Source organism: Bos javanicus, chromosome 21 (assembly GCF_032452875.1).
Source record: "Bos javanicus breed banteng chromosome 21, ARS-OSU_banteng_1.0, whole genome shotgun sequence".
Classification (NCBI taxonomy): domain Eukaryota; kingdom Metazoa; phylum Chordata; class Mammalia; order Artiodactyla; family Bovidae; genus Bos; species Bos javanicus.
In genome coordinates, this window is record NC_083888.1 from 43,684,212 (window position 1) to 43,701,583 (window position 17,372).

The 17,372-nt window shown below is 43.1% G+C and overlaps 1 protein-coding gene across 4 annotated transcripts in view; it reads left to right on the forward strand.

Annotated features, from left to right (window-relative positions):
- The window catches only part of NPAS3 (neuronal PAS domain protein 3), a 959,432-nt gene that overhangs the window by 927,127 nt on the left and 14,933 nt on the right, over positions 1-17,372 (forward strand). For all 4 annotated transcript variants that reach the window (XM_061394930.1, XM_061394928.1, XM_061394927.1 and 1 more), the window contains one exon: positions 4,106-4,212. In XM_061394930.1, coding sequence (XP_061250914.1) covers positions 4,106-4,212 — 107 coding nt within the window. The remainder of the gene's footprint in view (positions 1-4,105; positions 4,213-17,372) is intronic.

The window sequence follows — 17,372 nt, forward strand, 5'->3', positions numbered from 1 at the left end:
TGGCTGCTTGGACTGACACCAACCATGCTTTTTATTTGAAATTTACATCACTGCCCTGATTTACATTAGGGACAACAATGGGATGAATTAGGATACCCAGGCATCCATATGCTGTAACTGAGACCCATTTTGGCTGAGAACCCAAGGAGAGAGCAGGACTGAGACATTCTTGGCAAAACAATGCAGCGAGAGCTATCTCCTAATGCCTCAGCCAGACCCCCTTCCTGACTACTGCAAGGGCCCAGCCTTATGATGGGCAGTGTTCACACGGGCATTAAGTACCTTCTCCTAGTCAGCTCGGGCTGGTGGGACTAATCCCCATAGACCAGGTGGCTCAAACAACAGACATTTCTCACAGTTCTGGAGGCCGAGAAGTCTAAGATCAAGGTGCAGGCTGACGAGGTTCCTTTGGTGGCAGGCTGGGGTAGGGGTGGGAGGTGGGGGTGCAGGGTCGGGGGTGTCTTCCTGGCTTCTTGCTATGTTCTCATATATGGGAGGGCAAGCTCTGATCTTTCTCCGTATTATAAGGACACTAATCCCATCATGGGGGCTCCACCTTTATGACCTCATTTAAACCTAATTACTCTCAAAGGTCCCACCTCCAAATACTATCCCAAGGTAGGAGTGGGGGTGTAAGGACTTCAATAGACAAATTTAGGAAGTACACAAACATTCAGTCCACAAAGCATGTAGAGAACAAATAAGAATTTGAGATTCCCTAGAGGAAAAAAGACAAAAAAGAAATTTGCAGAACTCTTAAATAACACTTCATAAGCCTGAGGATTTCACTTGGATAGATTAAAGAAAGATGACCCATCATATAAGTGACTTGGCAGCCCTTCCTCAACACTGAGCTTTTACAAAAGGACTTTTTAGCCTCTGGTTAAGAAGTTCACTGTTTCATTAGGCACAAAGCAAGGGACAAGGAGATGGGACAGTGCCCCTTCAGACCTCTCACCTAGAAGTCACCAGTCTATCATCAGGCTGATGTGAGGAAGAGAGAATCCCGGGGCAGGAGGAGGGGGTGGAGGGGAGGTGCTCACGTGTGGCTGTGGGAAGGAAGCTTGGCAGTGTTGTTCCTCTGTGGGGACAGGATTGGGGGGCGGGGGTGGGAACAAAAGAACAGGTGGTCAAGTGGTTTAGGAAAGTGATCTCTCTCCCAGGCCCAGACATGAAGAAGACAGGCAGTGCCCACATCCAGTCCATTGGGAAGCGCTAAAGATGTTGGGATCAAACTAGAAATGTCTGCCCTTCCCAGTCAGGCTTTGATTCAGAGGAAAGGATTCACTGGGAAGAGATAACCCACCCAAGCTTTAGTGTGTTCAGGCAGGGAGAAGATATCATGAGCCTGTCACTATTATCTAATGAGTAGTTCAATCTATTTGTCAAGTGTTGAGAGTATTTATTAAAATTCTTATCACCATGACTATACACCTACCTGGCTATGTGCAAGGCATTCTTCAATGGCCACAGAGAATCAGGAAGATGAGTTCAGCAGAATGAGTAGCTAGAGTTGGCCAGGAATAGTAGGGAGTGCTAACATTTATTGAACACTTCCTACACCCTCGGCGGCGTGCGAAGCACATTGAAAGCGCTATCTCATTGAAGCTTCAGGACAGTTCTGGAGGCTGGTGTTGCCCATATCCACCAGTGCCAGGCAGTGTCAGCTTAGAGAGAGAGGGTAAGTGTCTTGACTGAGGCCAAGACTTGAACTCTATCTGTCAGACTCAAACACCCTAGCTCTCTCTGCAGGACCTCCCTGCGCTCCCTGTCTCTAATTTCTCTTCAGAAGCCAGGTTAAATGGTATGGAAGCGGTCCAAATAACCACTGTGGGGATCTTTCATATGTGTGCACCCATGAAAGAGAATATACAGCCCATAAAGCAGTCTATTCTGTTTTAAAATGTACAACATTGGATACCCAGGGAGGCGGCAGACAGTCAAAGCATGAACTATAGCTTTGCGTCTTTGAAAACAAATGTCAGTTCCCTTGATTGAGAGTTCTACGAGCACCACTCACCACCACCAAAAAAAAAAAAAAAAATGAAGCCTCATCTCATTTACCTAGCTCCCAGAAATCCTTAAGCCATCACTTAATTCTCAGGCCTGTGGTCACAGGTTGATTAATTCTTTTGATGCACTCCATGGACTTGGGTGCCTGATGATGCCACTCTAGTAATTGAGATCACTTTCTATGGCCCACTTCATGTATCTTTCCTCCCATTAAAACATGTCTTTTTTTCCACAACCCCTTATTAGCCAGTATAATACAGCATTATTTCCCTACTGAAGATGACAGTAATTATTTAAAAGGACCCCTGTTAGAAGTAATTGCATATTTAATCTGAGAGAACAGCATATCTTGTGTGCCCAGCACCATGCTACATTCACATCATTTCATTCATTAGTACCCTCACCAGCCTCTGAAGTTGTTTCACAGATGAGGAAACTGGGTCTCGGAGTATAGGTTGTCATCAGGATTTTGATCCTGATATACAGGTTGTCAGACTGGTCTAGGGTTTTCTACACATAGATGAAGAGGTCTTTGAACACGGAGCTCATCACATTCACCTTGATAATAGGCTCTGGGAGTACATGGAAGTGTTTCCATTGTTTTGAAGGATTTCATTCAAATAAAAAGTAAACTAAAGAACTCTCTTCCCTAAAGAACCGGGTGCCTTTCCCCAGGGTTCATTGTTTACTTAGGGAATTGCTAACTAGAAAACAGGGGCCTCTCCTGGACTCTCCTCAGAATCCCGGGACAACCTTGGGCAAAGCCAACCTCTGATGCTTTCAGAGGATCCAGCAAATTCCAGAAACACCATGGAGGGAATGAGGGCCTTTAATGACATCCTTATTCACTCGTTTGCAGAAAGGGGGTGTGAACTGTGCTTGGAAAGCAACTAATGGTTTTAGGAAAACACCAGCTGATCTGTTTTATACCAAAAAACCAAGGACTCGTGAGAAAACACTCCAAGAATTCTATTTTGGCCAAAGATATGATTTAAATTGCTAGACACTGAGAAATTCACTCCCTGGGTAGGGTATTTTCATTATATCCCATATTATCCTGGTTTGGTTTGGTTTCTTATTTCCTTGCCTTTGGGGGTCAGATTTCATTCCCCCTGCAGCGCTCTCACGGGTTTCTTCAAGGTGTCATAGCTAAAGATTCACTTAATATTTGATAAATCATAAAACATAAAAAGCACAGGGGCAGTAAAGAGAATCAATTAAACAAGAGATAAATTCTCTCTGGGACGGACGAAAATGAACCTGAACTTGGACGGGGAGGAAGAGAAGCAGCATTTCAGCGCGTTTGTGTAAACCAGGCAGATTCCACACCCCCCAACGTGTTTTCCAATTTTTGTTCTATTTTTCTGTGCTCCTGCCTGAGGACATTGGCGTCTGGACAATCAATGACAGAGGCTTACACACACGTACAGTCGAGCACGAGCCCAGCAGAGCTGCCGAAATGGTTTAAAAGTTTCCGTGTGGAATCCACCACAAAGTCCCAGTTAAAAGGGCTAGGAGTGAGAGCTGAGCTCTCAAATGACTCAGACAAAAAAAGATAATACCCCCAGGCATCTGTATGTCTCAGCATTTAAATTATATCCCTTGAAATGCCAATTTGGATTTTGTGCCAAGAAGCAGTCGAAGCCTTTTTTCATGGAAATACCCAATAGAAGACCAATCTGTTTAAATGAAAGGTGTCTCTAATCATTTGGTATAAACATAACATGTTTTTATTTTATTATGTAACCTTGAATTATCTTAGCCTCTAATGAGGATCTCGTATTGTTACTGATTCTCAATAATTTCATGGAATTATGTTGTCTAAATGCATATTCCGAAACTAAAGAAAAAAAGAAAAACCTAGTTAATTATTTCAACACAACTGCTTGATCCAGCGCATTTCTGGCTTCAGAAAAGGACTGTTACATGTTAAAGAAAATTAATTTTATCTAAAAGGGGTTTTCCCTCAGTGCCAAGTCCTCGCAGGTACCCTGGTACAAGGAAAATTGTCAGTAGATCTGTTTCTAAGTCACTGAACTATTTGTATATTTCCCTTGCTTCTGATTTCCAGCCTGTATTCTTCTCTTTGTAGGATTAGTGATTATATGGATCTGACCCCCGTAGACATTGTAGGGAAGAGATGCTACCACTTCATCCATGCCGAAGATGTCGAGGGCATCAGGCACAGTCACTTGGACTGTAAGTACCTCCGGTGCGCGGGGACAGCCCAGCTGGGGTCCTCTCTCCTGGATGCTTTTTTTTTTTGGTTTCCATGCCAATTTCTCCCTTCACATCTCCTGCACATTTGAGATGACTGTCAGTGCACAGTGAGAAAAAGTGAGACATAAATCACTTCAACTTGTATTGGAATTAGATTGAAAGCTGGATCTCGGGGCCCGGAGAAATTGCTGGATCTGTAGGTGCTCACCCCGGATTTCGTGGTCTCCTGTGTGCTCTCTCCCATGATGTAATGGGGGGACCTTTGTCTTAAGTGCCTTCTCGACCCTTTCATTTTCTAGAGCTACTTCCACTCTGAAATTTGTGGTATCCGTTTCAAAATAGACGTGGGAAAAGACAAGTTCAGCTAGGCCAGAGCCTCATAAAAATTCCTACTTGACTATCCACAGACCTGGGATGGGGAGGGGGAGGGGAGGGGCAGAGTGTGGATACTGCAGCTCTCAAAGGTGCTGACTTTTCACTGTATTTCTACAAAGAGGGTTATTTAGAGAGGCGGGTACCTCCATGTCCCGTCTCTTGGAAGGGCCAAAGTCATCTCAGCTCTTTGAGTCTGGTTCCCGGCTCCTGACCAGCAGGCTCACCTCCAAGGCACCTTTTGTGGGTGTTTAAGCAAAGCCGGGCCAGCAGAGCTCCGCTGGGTCCACACAGTGACTCACACACCAGCATCCTCATGTACTTTTCCCTCATCATACTTCAAGGGGCTGTTTTCACTGTGAGCGCAAGGGATCTCAAGTCCCATCGGGAGGCACCGTGGCCCTCTTAGGAAGAAGCTCTCTTTTCCATTGAGAGGTCCTTTTTATGACCATTCCGTAGACTCTTACTAGAAGATGCGGGCTCTGCCATCTACATTCCTAGAAGGTTCTAAACCCAGTTCTGAACTCTGGTTTTAAATGCGTGCCAGGGGACACAAATGAGATGGTCCAGCTTGAAACGGAAGCTTTTATGTAGTAGGATCAGCCGGGTGGCCTCTGTGTTAACGTTGTCTTCCCTTTCTGGCCATGGTTGAGGACAGCTGTTTGAGCTCTCTCCGGCCCTTTGCAGTTGTTGACTCGTTTCAAACTGCGATCTTCAGAAGCATGATGGAGAGACAGTAAGCTAGCCGGAGTCTCAGAGTGTGAGCACCTCGCGCTGTGTGTTGAACCCTGCATTAGCAGCACTGGCGTGGGAACGGGGTCAGTGTCAAGCTCTGTATGTGCTGTGTCTCTGGGAAGAGGCTGGCTGCGAGGCAGCTCTGGCAGATTCTACTCCCAACCCTGAGTGCGTGCCTTGGTATGGCTCCTCGGGGATTTAGGGAGCCCACTTGTTGCTGAGAACAAATGGGTGTCGGGTATCACAGGAGCAGATGGTTCTTCAATTAATTGAGGGGAAAAAAATGATGCTGTTTCCTGAAAAGAAACATTGGGTTCTTTGTAGCTGGGAATTTAGAGAAAATGGAGAAAAATCAGGATCTTTGGAGGAAGCTGTGAGTACATTTTGTGATGCAGATATGCCAGAGATTCAGACTTTTAAAATGAATGCATGTTTGTAAGACACAGTCATAGACCATGTGCGTGTATGTGGATTTGGGGTGGGGGGGTGCTTTTCCATTCTGGAATCTTAATCGAGGTCTAAATTCAGAAACCTGATGCTGACAAAAAAGAACTTTGTCATCCTCCGTTATTATTTGGAAAACGTCATGCTATCTCTCTGGGATTTGATTTACAGCTTGAAGAAATACAATTCCTCAGGAACAGTGAGCCAGGGCAGTTCATTTCTTCCCATAAAGCAAAGGTCTCCAACAAATACATTTGAAGCCATCCTTTCCGATCTACTTTGATCTCGTTTTCAGTACCTGGAATAATTTGAGCGTGCTGAAAATAAACAACTCCGTCCACCATTCAGTATTGTGCTAGTATCCTAATTTTCCTGGTATCTTGCCAACTAATAAACACAGAAGGTATGCTTTCAAATTCTGTGATTTTTTTTTTCATTACTTGATATTGACATACTGGCTATTGCTTTATGATTTTGTCTGCTAACAATGATTGACTTCAGTCTTTCAACTCTTATACACATGACTTCTAATTTTAAGTTCTTTTAATAACCTTAAACGCATGAAAAACAAATAGAATGAGCTGGTAATTCAGCACAGTAAAATACACTTCACATATTTAGCTATCACGCTGTGGAATAACTCCACAATGTCAAGTAGCACACAATTAGTAAAACTGTAGGGGGAGGAAAAAGGAGTGTTTTGATCCTGAAGAATTTTGATCCTAATCAGATTGAGATTTCAGCGTTCTTGTAGTGCTTAATATCTTCAATCACACACACACACAAATCAAACCGATGCCAGTGTCAGCTTTTGCATTCGGTGACTGAAATAAAATGCTAAAATATACAAATGCATCTCGCTTTGTACAATAAACATTAACATCATTATAAAGTAAGATTGAGTCTAAAACTGTGTGATGGAATGTCTGATGTTTACCTAATTCTCAAACCAAAGCCAGCCCAGTAACAAAATGACAGAGCATGTAATAAGTCTTGGTTGTGTAAACACTGGAAGAAAAGGCAAAAAGCCAGCATAGCATCTTGCTTGTCCAGAGCCCTAGGCTATTACTGAACGATGCCTCAACTGTGCCTTCTTGGCAGGAGAAGGTCATGGTGACATGGAATCAGCTCAAGAATAAGATAGAATTCTAAAACAAAGGGATGGTTAAAAAATAAACCACATTAACTATTTAGCTTTTCCTCCTAAAGCTATTGGCACAATTCCTGGCTCTGTCCATGAAAGGCAGGTTGTAGTCATCTGATCTTACTTCTGATATTTTGAGATCTGTCTTCTGCTCCAGTTTATGGATAAAACTTTAAAAAAAAAAAAAGACTTGACAGCCTTTGATAACTCAAAATGCTATCTTTATCACTCAGATCTATTTTCCTAGCATAGGCAACTGTAAATCTATAGATGAGCTTGTTTCTAGAATAAGAAAAGTAAAAGGAAATCTCAGCTGCACCAGGATTTGACACCTCTGATAAAGTGAACCAAAAAACTCTGGACCATTTACTCTGCCACTGGGTTCACGTGAGACACCCGAGAGGTCGCTGGGTTCCAACATGAAGAATCACTAAGAATTGCATTATATACGCCAATACAGTGGGTTAGTGAAATGACAAAATCACGGGAGTTTAGGTCCTCTTCCGTCACACTGTGCCAAAGACCTGTGTGATACTTCCTTCTTTATGCCACCTCACTGGAGTCACTGAACCCAGCTTCATTGATTCTTCAGGCCAAATTGAGCAAATCAACATTTTAAAGTTTGAACTTTAAATCATCCACATTAGCAATGATTTGAGCCCCTTTGCCTATCACCCTGAAGCTTTCCAGGGTTCCAAGGTGGCGTTAGTGGTGAAGAACCTGCCTGCCAATGCAGGAGATATAAGAGACTCAGGTTCTATCCCTTGGTTGGGAAGATCCCCTCGAGAAGGGCATGGCAACCCACTCCAATATTCTTGCCTAGAGAATCCCCATGGACCGAAGAGCCTGGTGGGCTGCGGTCCTTAGTGCCATGTCAGCCTGGAGTCACACACTCCCCCTACCTATAGGAATGGCTCGACCCTCCCCTGCTGTGCCTCTGCCTACAGTCCAGTAAATGGAAGGGCAAACCATTAGTGCCATCCAGAGAAACATGCCTCGTGTTGTGCTTTCGTCCCCGTCTACAGAAGATGCTCCTTTTGCCTTGAGATATCCTTAGGGTTCTTCCCGGGTCACATCAGCAACGACTCTTAAAACCTGGAAAGAGTGGCCTGAGGGGAAAACTTCCTTTCTCTTCATTACAATGCGTCCCAGCAGCAAGGCTCAAGGCTCTGCACAGTGGAGCTTTAGGGGAGGAAAAAGGAGCTCGAAAGTATAGAAGTGGCGTCAGTTTTCCCTTCCTAGAACTGGGCCCAGGATGAGAAAACTCTGGCAGGGTTATTTCAGAAAGAGAGGAGGACTTCCAGCTTGTCTATGAGATCATTAAAGTTAAAAAGCACCACCTACCCAATGCATTGGGGAGGTGTTAAAAAAAATACAGTAGCCTGTTTCTTTCTTAATTACAAAATTCTATACTTCCGAACAAAACGAATACACAGCTACCTGGCATAATGCATTCCATGCTGTTTTGCATCAATAACCCCTACACTTCCCTCCTGAAGGCGTCTCATCGCCAAATGCAAGCCGACTGCTTAATGCAGGACTAATTAGTATACCCCCTTCCAGTCTGCAGGCCCTCCATTGTAATTCCTTCCCAGCTCATTTTTTTCCACAACCGAGCATCAATCAAAGTAAGTGCCCTGCCTGCCTAGGAAACACAAGATGCCCTGCATGCATTTGTCATCTGCCACACAAACAAAGGGGGAATTGAATTGTTGATTTGGGTATGCAGCCATTGCCTGCAGTAGAGGAAGGCTCCAGTGAAGGAAGGAGGGAAGGTGTAGAGTTTGCTGGGTGGGCCACGTGCAGATGGCACAGGGGATGTATTTTCTGATCTTGGATTTTTCCAAGGCTGGGTCTTCAGGGATTTAGCTGCCACCTGATCACTGGCTGGACTTTCCCCCCGCCAAAGCAAATGAGTTTTTTCCTCTTCTTCCATATGAATATGAAAATTCACATGAAAGGAAATGCTCGTAATAGCTGGCACGTCTGCCTTTTTTCAGAAGCCAAGTCAGCCTAGCCTGTCCTTTAACTAAAAAGATTGTCGCACGGAGACAAAATTAAGTCAGGCTTTTATGCAGGAGCGAATTAGTATTATTACTTTACACCTTTTTTTTTATTTTTGGCAAGTGCTGATTTGGGTTTCTAAGTCCCAGGTCAGGCACACAGAGAGAACAGAGACCAGCAAGGGCCTGCCCACCAGCTGGGTGCTCCATTGCATTCTAGAAATGCCAAATTTCAGGCCAAGCCTCAGCTTTACTGAGACCAAACATGCAGTTAACAAAGGATCCCTAGCTGACTCCCATTCATGTAAAAGTTTGAGAAGTACTGACCTCACTGGTATTTAGAAGGCATTGTTTTACATGGAGTAAAATACAGATCAACTAGTGATCTTAAGGAGTTCATTTATTCTCCCTCCAAGAGGTGAATTTTATTAATAGTAGTAAAAATGTGAATAGTCAAATGGCTCTGAGGGCATCTCAATCAGTGTTCAAATCAAATAAGCGTGGTAACTCGATTAAGAGTTCAACTTCTTTATAAGCATATAAAGTTTTGAGTATCAGTGGAGAAAGTTAATAGGGTAGAGATGGTAGTAACTGTCAACTTGTAAGCAAACGTCAGTTTTTTCCCCAGGTTAATATTTGTCTAGGTACTTGATGTGTGAATAGGAGAGTCATATTTTCCCTGTTCAAGGTCATCTAACATTTGTGAGCATTTACTACAGACAGTTATTATAATTGTTATATAATTGATTATATTCTTTGCAGCCAAAGATGGAGAAGCTCTATACAGTCAGCAAAAACAAGACCAGGAGCTGACTGTAGCTCAGACCATGAACTCCTTATTGCCAAATTCAGACTTAAATTGAAGACAGTAGGGAAAACCACTAGACCATTCAGGTATGACCTAAATCAAATCCCTTATGATTATACAGTGGAAGTGAGAAATAGATTTAAGGGCCTAGATCTGATAGACTGAGTGCCTGATGAACTATGGATGGAGGTTCGTGACATTGTACAGGAGACAGGAATCAAGACCATCCCCATGGAAAAGAAATGCAGAAAAGCAAAATGGCTGTCTGGGGAGGCCTTACAAATAGCTGTGAAAAGAAGAGAAGCGAAAAGCAAAGAAGAAAAGGAAAGATGTAAGCATCTGAATGCAGAGTTCCAAAGAATAGCAAGAAGAGATAAGAAAGCCTTCTTCAGCGATCAATGCAAAGAAATACAGGAAAACAACAGAATGGGAAAGACTAGAGATCTCTTCAAGAAAATCAGAGATACCAAGGGAACATTTCATGCAAAGATGGGCTCGATAAAGGACAGAAATGGTATGGACCTAACAGAAGTAGAAGATATTAAGAAGAGGTGGCAAGAATACACAGAAGAACTATACGAAAAAGATCTTCACAACCAAGATAATCATGATGGTGTGATCACTCACCTAGAGGCAGACATCCTAGAATGTGAAGTCAAGTGGGCCTTACAAAGCATCACTATGAACAAAGCTAGTGGAGGTGATGGCATTCCAGTTGAGCTATTTGAAATCCTGAAAGATGATGCTGTGAAAGTACTGCACTCAATATGCCAGCAAATGTGGAAAACTCAGCAGTGGCCACAGGACTGGAAAAGGTCAGTTTTCATTCCAATCCCAAAGAAAGGCAATGCCAAAGAATGCTTAAACTACCACACAATTGCACTCATCTCACACGCTAGTAAAGTAATGCTCAAAATTCTCCAAGCCAGGCTTCAGCAATACGTGAACCGTGAACTTCCAGATGTTCAAGCTGGTTTTAGAAAAGGCAGAGGAACCAGAGAGCAAATTGCCAACATCTGCTGTATCATTGAAAAAGCAAGAAAGTTCCAGAAAAACATCTATTTCTGCTTTATTGACTATGCCAAAGCCTTTGACTATGTGGATCACAATAAACTGTAGAAAATTCTGAAAGAGATGGGAATACCAGACCACCTGACCTACCTCTTGAGAAACCTATATGCAGGTCAGGAAGCAACAGTTAGAACTGGACATGGAACAACAGACTGGTTCCAAATAGGAAAAGGAGTACGTCAAGTCTGTATATTGTCACCCTGCTTATTTAAGTTATATGCAGAGTACATCAGGAGAAACGCTGGGCTGGAAGAAGCACAAGCTGGAATCAAGATTGCCGGGAGAAATATCAATAACCTCAGATATACAGATGATACCACCCTTATGGTAGAAAGTAAAGAGGAACTAAGAAGCCTGTTGAAAGTGAAAGTGGAGAGTGAAAAAGTTGGCTTAAAGCTCAACATTCAGAAAACAAAGATCATGGCATCTGGTCCCATCACCTCATGGCAAATAGATGGGCAAACAGTGGAAACAGTGTCAGACTTTATTTTTGGGGGCTCCAAAATCACTGCAGATGGTGATTGCAGCCATGAAATTAAAAGACGCTTACTCCTTGGAAGATAAGTTATGACCAACCTAGATAGCATATTGAAAAGCAGAGACATTATTTGCCAACAAATGTCCATCTTGTTAAGGCTATGGTTTTTCCAGTGGTCATGTATGGATGTAAGAGTTGGACTGTGAAGAAAGCTGAGCGCCAAAGAATTGATGCTTTTGAACTGTGGTGTTGGAGAAGACTCTTGAGAGTCCTTTGGACTGCAAGGAGATCCAACTAGTCCATTCTAAAGATCAGCCCTGGGATTTCTTTGGAAGGAATGATGCTAAAGCTGAAACTCCAGTTCTTTGGCCACCTCATGCGAAGAGTTGACTCATTGGAAAAGACTCTGATGCTGGGAGGGATTGGGGGCAGGAGGAAAAGGGGACGACAGAGGATGAGATGGCTGGATGGCATCACCGACTCGATGGATGTGAGTTTGTGTGAACTCCAGAAGTTGGTGATGGACAGGGAGGCCTGGCGTGCTGCAATTCATGGGGTCGCAAAGAGTCGGACACGACTGAGTGACTGAACTGAACTACAGACAAAGTTTTGCAGTATTGCTATAAAATTTCAAAAATGCCTAAGATATGGGTCTTCACCTTCAAGAAGCTTACATATTAGTAGAAAAGACAGCATGAAAATGGCCCAATTTGAAAAGGTGGCATAAAGAGAAGACAATTACATTATGCTGTATAAACAAAACATAGGCGCCCCAGAGGTGGGGGCAACCAAAGGAGGATGAGACGTTCCAGAGGAAGCACACTCTCCCCAGACGCTGAACCGTGGTGGCGAGAAGCCAAGAAGGCAGGAGATATGGCAGGGTTGGGGGTGGGGAAGAGCAGGTGGTAAGGGCATCCCAGGCTTCAAAGAGCACATGAGAGGACACAAAACACAACCCACGATCTTTTCTCTACCGAGAGAGGAAGTCAGATGTTCGATTTCACTGATACATTCTAATACAATTCAGATCCAAGCAGTCCACTCTGAAGGAGATCAACCCTGGGATTTCTTTGGAAGGAATGATGCTAAAGCTGAAACTCCAGTTCTTTGGCCACCTCATGCGAAGAGTTGACTCATTGGAAAAGACTCTGATGCTGGGAGGGATTGGGGGCAGGAGGAAAAGGGGACGACAGAGGATGAGATGGCTGGATGGCATCACTGACTCGATGGAAGTGAGTCTGGGTGAACTCCGGGAGTTGGTGATGGACAGGAAGGCCTGGCGTGCTGTGATTCATGCGGTCTCAAAGAGTCGGACACAACTGAGTGACTGAACTGAACTGAACTGAATACAATTCTAACATGGATTCCTGGGGTTTTCCTTATTACTATTTCAATTAGTAGCTGCTTTTTATTATCATAAAAAGAAACACCTGATATTTGAGAGAAATGAGCCCATTGCTATTGTAAAGCACTATCCAAAAACAAAAAAAACAAAAAAACTTCTAAATCATCCATTTTAAGCAAACTCAAGTACCCTAAATAAAACTAATTCTATTACTTCTTACAAAATTAAGGACAAGATGACATTGTATTTTTTTAATTATTTTGCTTGAAATATAGATTTAATGACACCCTGCATACCTCCCAAAAAAACCTTCAAAATTTTCAATTAAAACACAAATGAGCAACACAGGATTTAATTTGTGTATGTGTTGAGCATACAATGTTTTCCCATTAATATAGGGCTGACTAAGGAGCAGGTGATTTGAACCTCTTTGTGAACGCCCATCCCCTCTCTGGCCTCCTTGAGTTCTTGGGGCGGCGCCAGAACCCACCTATGGAAGTAATAGAAAACCCAAGTAAAAATGACATAAACTTTCTTTGTAAATCATCTTCACTTTCCCTCCATGATCAAAGGACAACTGTAGCACTGCCAATGAATGTGCCTCATCGGACAGTGTCCAAAGTCAGGAGAGGGTCAGCTGCTACTTTCTGTTCATTTTCTGAAAGAAAATATCCCTGGAGGCTCTCCAGGAAAGTCTCATTGTCCAGCGCTTCATCAAATGCCCCAGCCTCAGCCACGCACTGGACGGAATTACCATGGCTGGTTTAAACAATCAAGGTTTATCTCCCTGAGGCATGGTGGAAGCCCACCACACATAGAGCCCCAAATGAGAGTCCTTTTACTCAAAAAGCAGCAGCAGATTTGCTATTCAGAGGACAATCAATGATGAGCGCACCTGGGAGAATCCGTAATGTTTTCACAATGAAGCACCAGGATTTCTGACAATTTAACAGAACAGGTGAACAGGTGAAATGTGCCTAAGCTCCTTTAAATAGTCCCAATTTTATGGAACACTCGTCTCTCCATACCTATGCCTCACCACTTAGACATTTCTTGGTAGAGATAGTAGACTTAGTGAAGTAACTCTATCTTGAAACACAGGATCTGCCAGGGACATAAAACAAACCTGACTACAAGATTCACCTCATCGTTTACCTTTCTGTAGGTCTCCCTACATCCCAGTACTTCATTTGCATTTTTAAAGGAAGTGAAGAATTCACCCAAGCCAGGATGGACCCGCTGTGTATTCACGGGCCTCCACTTTCCATGAGTCATCCTTGTGATAAACTTATTAGTGAAAGTGACTGATAAGCATCTGTCTCCTGTTTAAAGGCAAAGAGAGGCAAATCCTTACTTTCAGAAGACAGAAAACTTTTTCAACAGTCTCCCACGGTTGAGAGACTTCCCCCTGAATCTCGCGGTCCGTGGTTTCATCACATTCCAAACCTCAGTCAGTGCCCGGGAAGGGAAACGAAATTTCTGAGACCAACTGAGACTCAGACAGGACAGGTGGGCAACAGGCTCTGCTTCCTTTGCTGTCCCCCAGTGTTGGCACCAAAGTCACCTTCAGCAACATCATTTCTTGGATGAGTGAATAAATTCACTGTTTCCCTGATTTCCTGGTCACAAACCTTAATTCCATGCTGAAGAGTTCAGTGTTCCTTATATAAGAAATCCCCACCCAAAAAGATGGTATGAGGGCTAAAAAATACTGTATTCTTAAGTGTCCCAGGTCAAGAAGAGCAGGAATAGAGAGTACTAAAACTCCCTGGTTGGACTGAAACCAAAAAAAAAAAAAAAAAAATCTAAGATCTCAGATGTCATTCTTGCCAACCATCACTTTGATTTCCAGTCCTAGAACATGATCCTCTCCATGTTAAAGCCTTGGTCTCCAGTTCTGCACATTACAATCAACAAAAGGGGAATTTATTTTTTAAATTTTACTAATTGACATGTTTTCAGTCAATGAAAAGTTTTCTGCATGATTCGATATTAACAGTTAATAAAAATCTATCCATTGGCGGTGGTACAGGAAAAAAAAACCTCTTCTGAGGTTATAAATCACACAGATAGCGATTGAAGCAGGGCCTGTCATTAGGGTATTAGGGGGAAAATCCATAGATGATGCACAGTCATTCACAGACCATCCACACACGCACGGCCTTCTGTCCTTAAGCTCTAACTCACATTAAGTATCAAATATTGTTAAACTTGACCAAATATTGCTCGGCACATAAATTTACAAAAAAACTAAAAACCAATTTGTGGATGCCTGCTATTTAAGACATCCAGCTCACTAATTGCAAAATCTATAGGAAAGTCTGCATGGCATCAAAGCCTTGCTTGATCCTGTGAGCAGTTCTAAATGAAAAACTGTCTCTATTGCAAGTAAATAAAGCACTTAGTGCACTGTTCCTGGCTCTAACGCTGTTTCTCTTGTGGGTTTTGAAAATGACCTTCCTGTAAGCATCAAGGACTATAACTTTTTAGATAAAGAAACTTGTTCTTGTTTTAAGTCTATGTCAGGTTCATTCCCCTATAGCCCACAGTTTTCAAAAGCAGAGGAAAAAGTAATCCAGAATTAAAAAAAAAAAAAAATCCTGTTTCCAGAATGAAGTTCCCTGTCAGCCTGCCTTGGGCCTTAGGTGGAGAAGCAGAGATTAAAGAGTCAGTATTCTTTTTCATGTTTCATCTGCCAGTTTTGTGAATGTAGAAAGAAAACCAGTGGCTATAGCTAAGCACCCAACTGTGGTATTAAGTCAAAAGTGCGATTCTAGCACACCCCCAGCTTTCCATGCTCTCCACATTAGTGAAGTCGAAAATAATTTTTGAGTTTCTAGCAGAAAGCCCCCCTACTTCCCTGCTCCCCATTCTCTGCAGCCATTGATGAAGGTAGCTCAAGCGCGGGGGTGGGGATGCAGGGTGAGCCTTGCCGCAGATGCATCCCCATATCACCATGGTGATAATGAAGCTCTTTGTCCAGCTGTGTGAATGTCCAGTGTGAACTCCCCGATGATCTCACCATTTCCTATTGATTCTATACTTACCTGAATACACCAAGTACTGCAGCTTTTCAATGCATATGCAAACCTCTAAAACGTCCTTTTGTGCAATAGTCTGCTAAAAGACCGCTTTTGAGATGTGTTCTTCATCTCCTCTTCAAACTGAATTAGACTGCTTCCTTCTTTTGAAGGCACAAGTAACTCACTATTTAGAATCTTTGGCTTTGATTTTGTAAAACGGCCCAACAGGAAGAGAGCATGTTCTCTTTTTTCCTCCATATTTCTGAAGGCAAACTTGGACTGATTTGTTTTGATTTACTAAGAGAGTTATGTTGCTGCCACAGACACAGGCTTCCTTTATGTCCTTTCAATCATCAGTCTATCTCTGTGGACACAGTTTTCCCCGGGAACACTGAAATCCCTCTGTTGGTCACTGCGTGCAGAGCCATGGTTGTGCACTCTGGCAAGAGCTCGTCGGATTTGAAGGGGGTTGGGGGTGGGGTGGGGAGGTTTTCTCTACAAGTAGGACATTTCTTGTATGCCTGTCACTAAGCACAAACCAAGAGACCAGGTGGTTTTTTAAAAAGATAGTCAATCGAGCTGAGCATCCCGTCTTTGGGCATAAAATACATAGGTAATGTAAAAAGTCACATGTTCTAAAACATAAGCCCACCACATTTTTCTTTGAACTATATTAGCCATTTCCTTCACAATTAGAGGCAGATGATATTTTGACGCTTAGAGACAAAAATGGTCAGATGAGCAGGGCTGGAATGGTTCAACCAGGAAGATCTAAGTCTCTCCTAGTCTCTGATAGCTTCTCACAAATGCGGGGTCAGCCCTGTCCTGCAAAGCACAGTCTGTAACTCAAAGGTATCTGTAGCTTGGAAGGTGGGACAGCGCTAGTGACAGCTTCTTGGTTTTTCTCAGAGCTGAGCCATAGCAGCTGAAAGCAAGACTTCGGAGCTTGAAAGAGCATGTTCTCATGCAGCAGCAGAGGCGTCCACAGTTATGCCTGGGACCAGCCAAGACTGTAAGGGCATCTGGGAAATTTACACACTCAGCCTCCCTGGTCTTCACGCTTACCCTCCAAAACCTAAGACAAGGCCATTTCAGTGTTTCGAGATCCTTAAATAAAAATTAATCCCTGGACTTCCCTGGTACTCTGGTGGTTAAGAATCTGCCTGCCAATGCAGAGGACACAGGTTCAATCCCTGGTCTGGGAAGATCCCACGTGCCACGGGGCAACTAAGCCTGTGTGCCACAACTACTGAGCCTGTGCTTTAGAACCCACGTTCTGCAGAGAAGCCAACGCAATGAGAAGCCCGTGCAGCACAACTGGAGAAAGTCTGAGCACAGCAATGAAGACCCAGCGTAGCCAAAAATAAATACTTAGAAATTAAAAAAAAAAAAAGATTAATTCCTATTGCCCAATTTTAAGGACATCGTTCTAGAAATGTTATGATGTGATCATTGAGTTCAGTAGGCACACATAGGCTACTCTACCAAAAAGTCTGGACAGCAAAAATAAACTTTGAGATTAATTAAAGAGAAGATGCCAGGTTATGTTTTAAAAGTACTCAGACCATATCATGGAGTAAGACTAAAAACATGATCCACATGAATATTCCTCTCTCTCGGTTTCTTCTCTTTATAGTTTGAGCATATTGTTATGAATGTTCTCCTGGGCTCATGGGTTTGTTGAGTATCTATCTCTTTTCAAGGGACAACTAACTA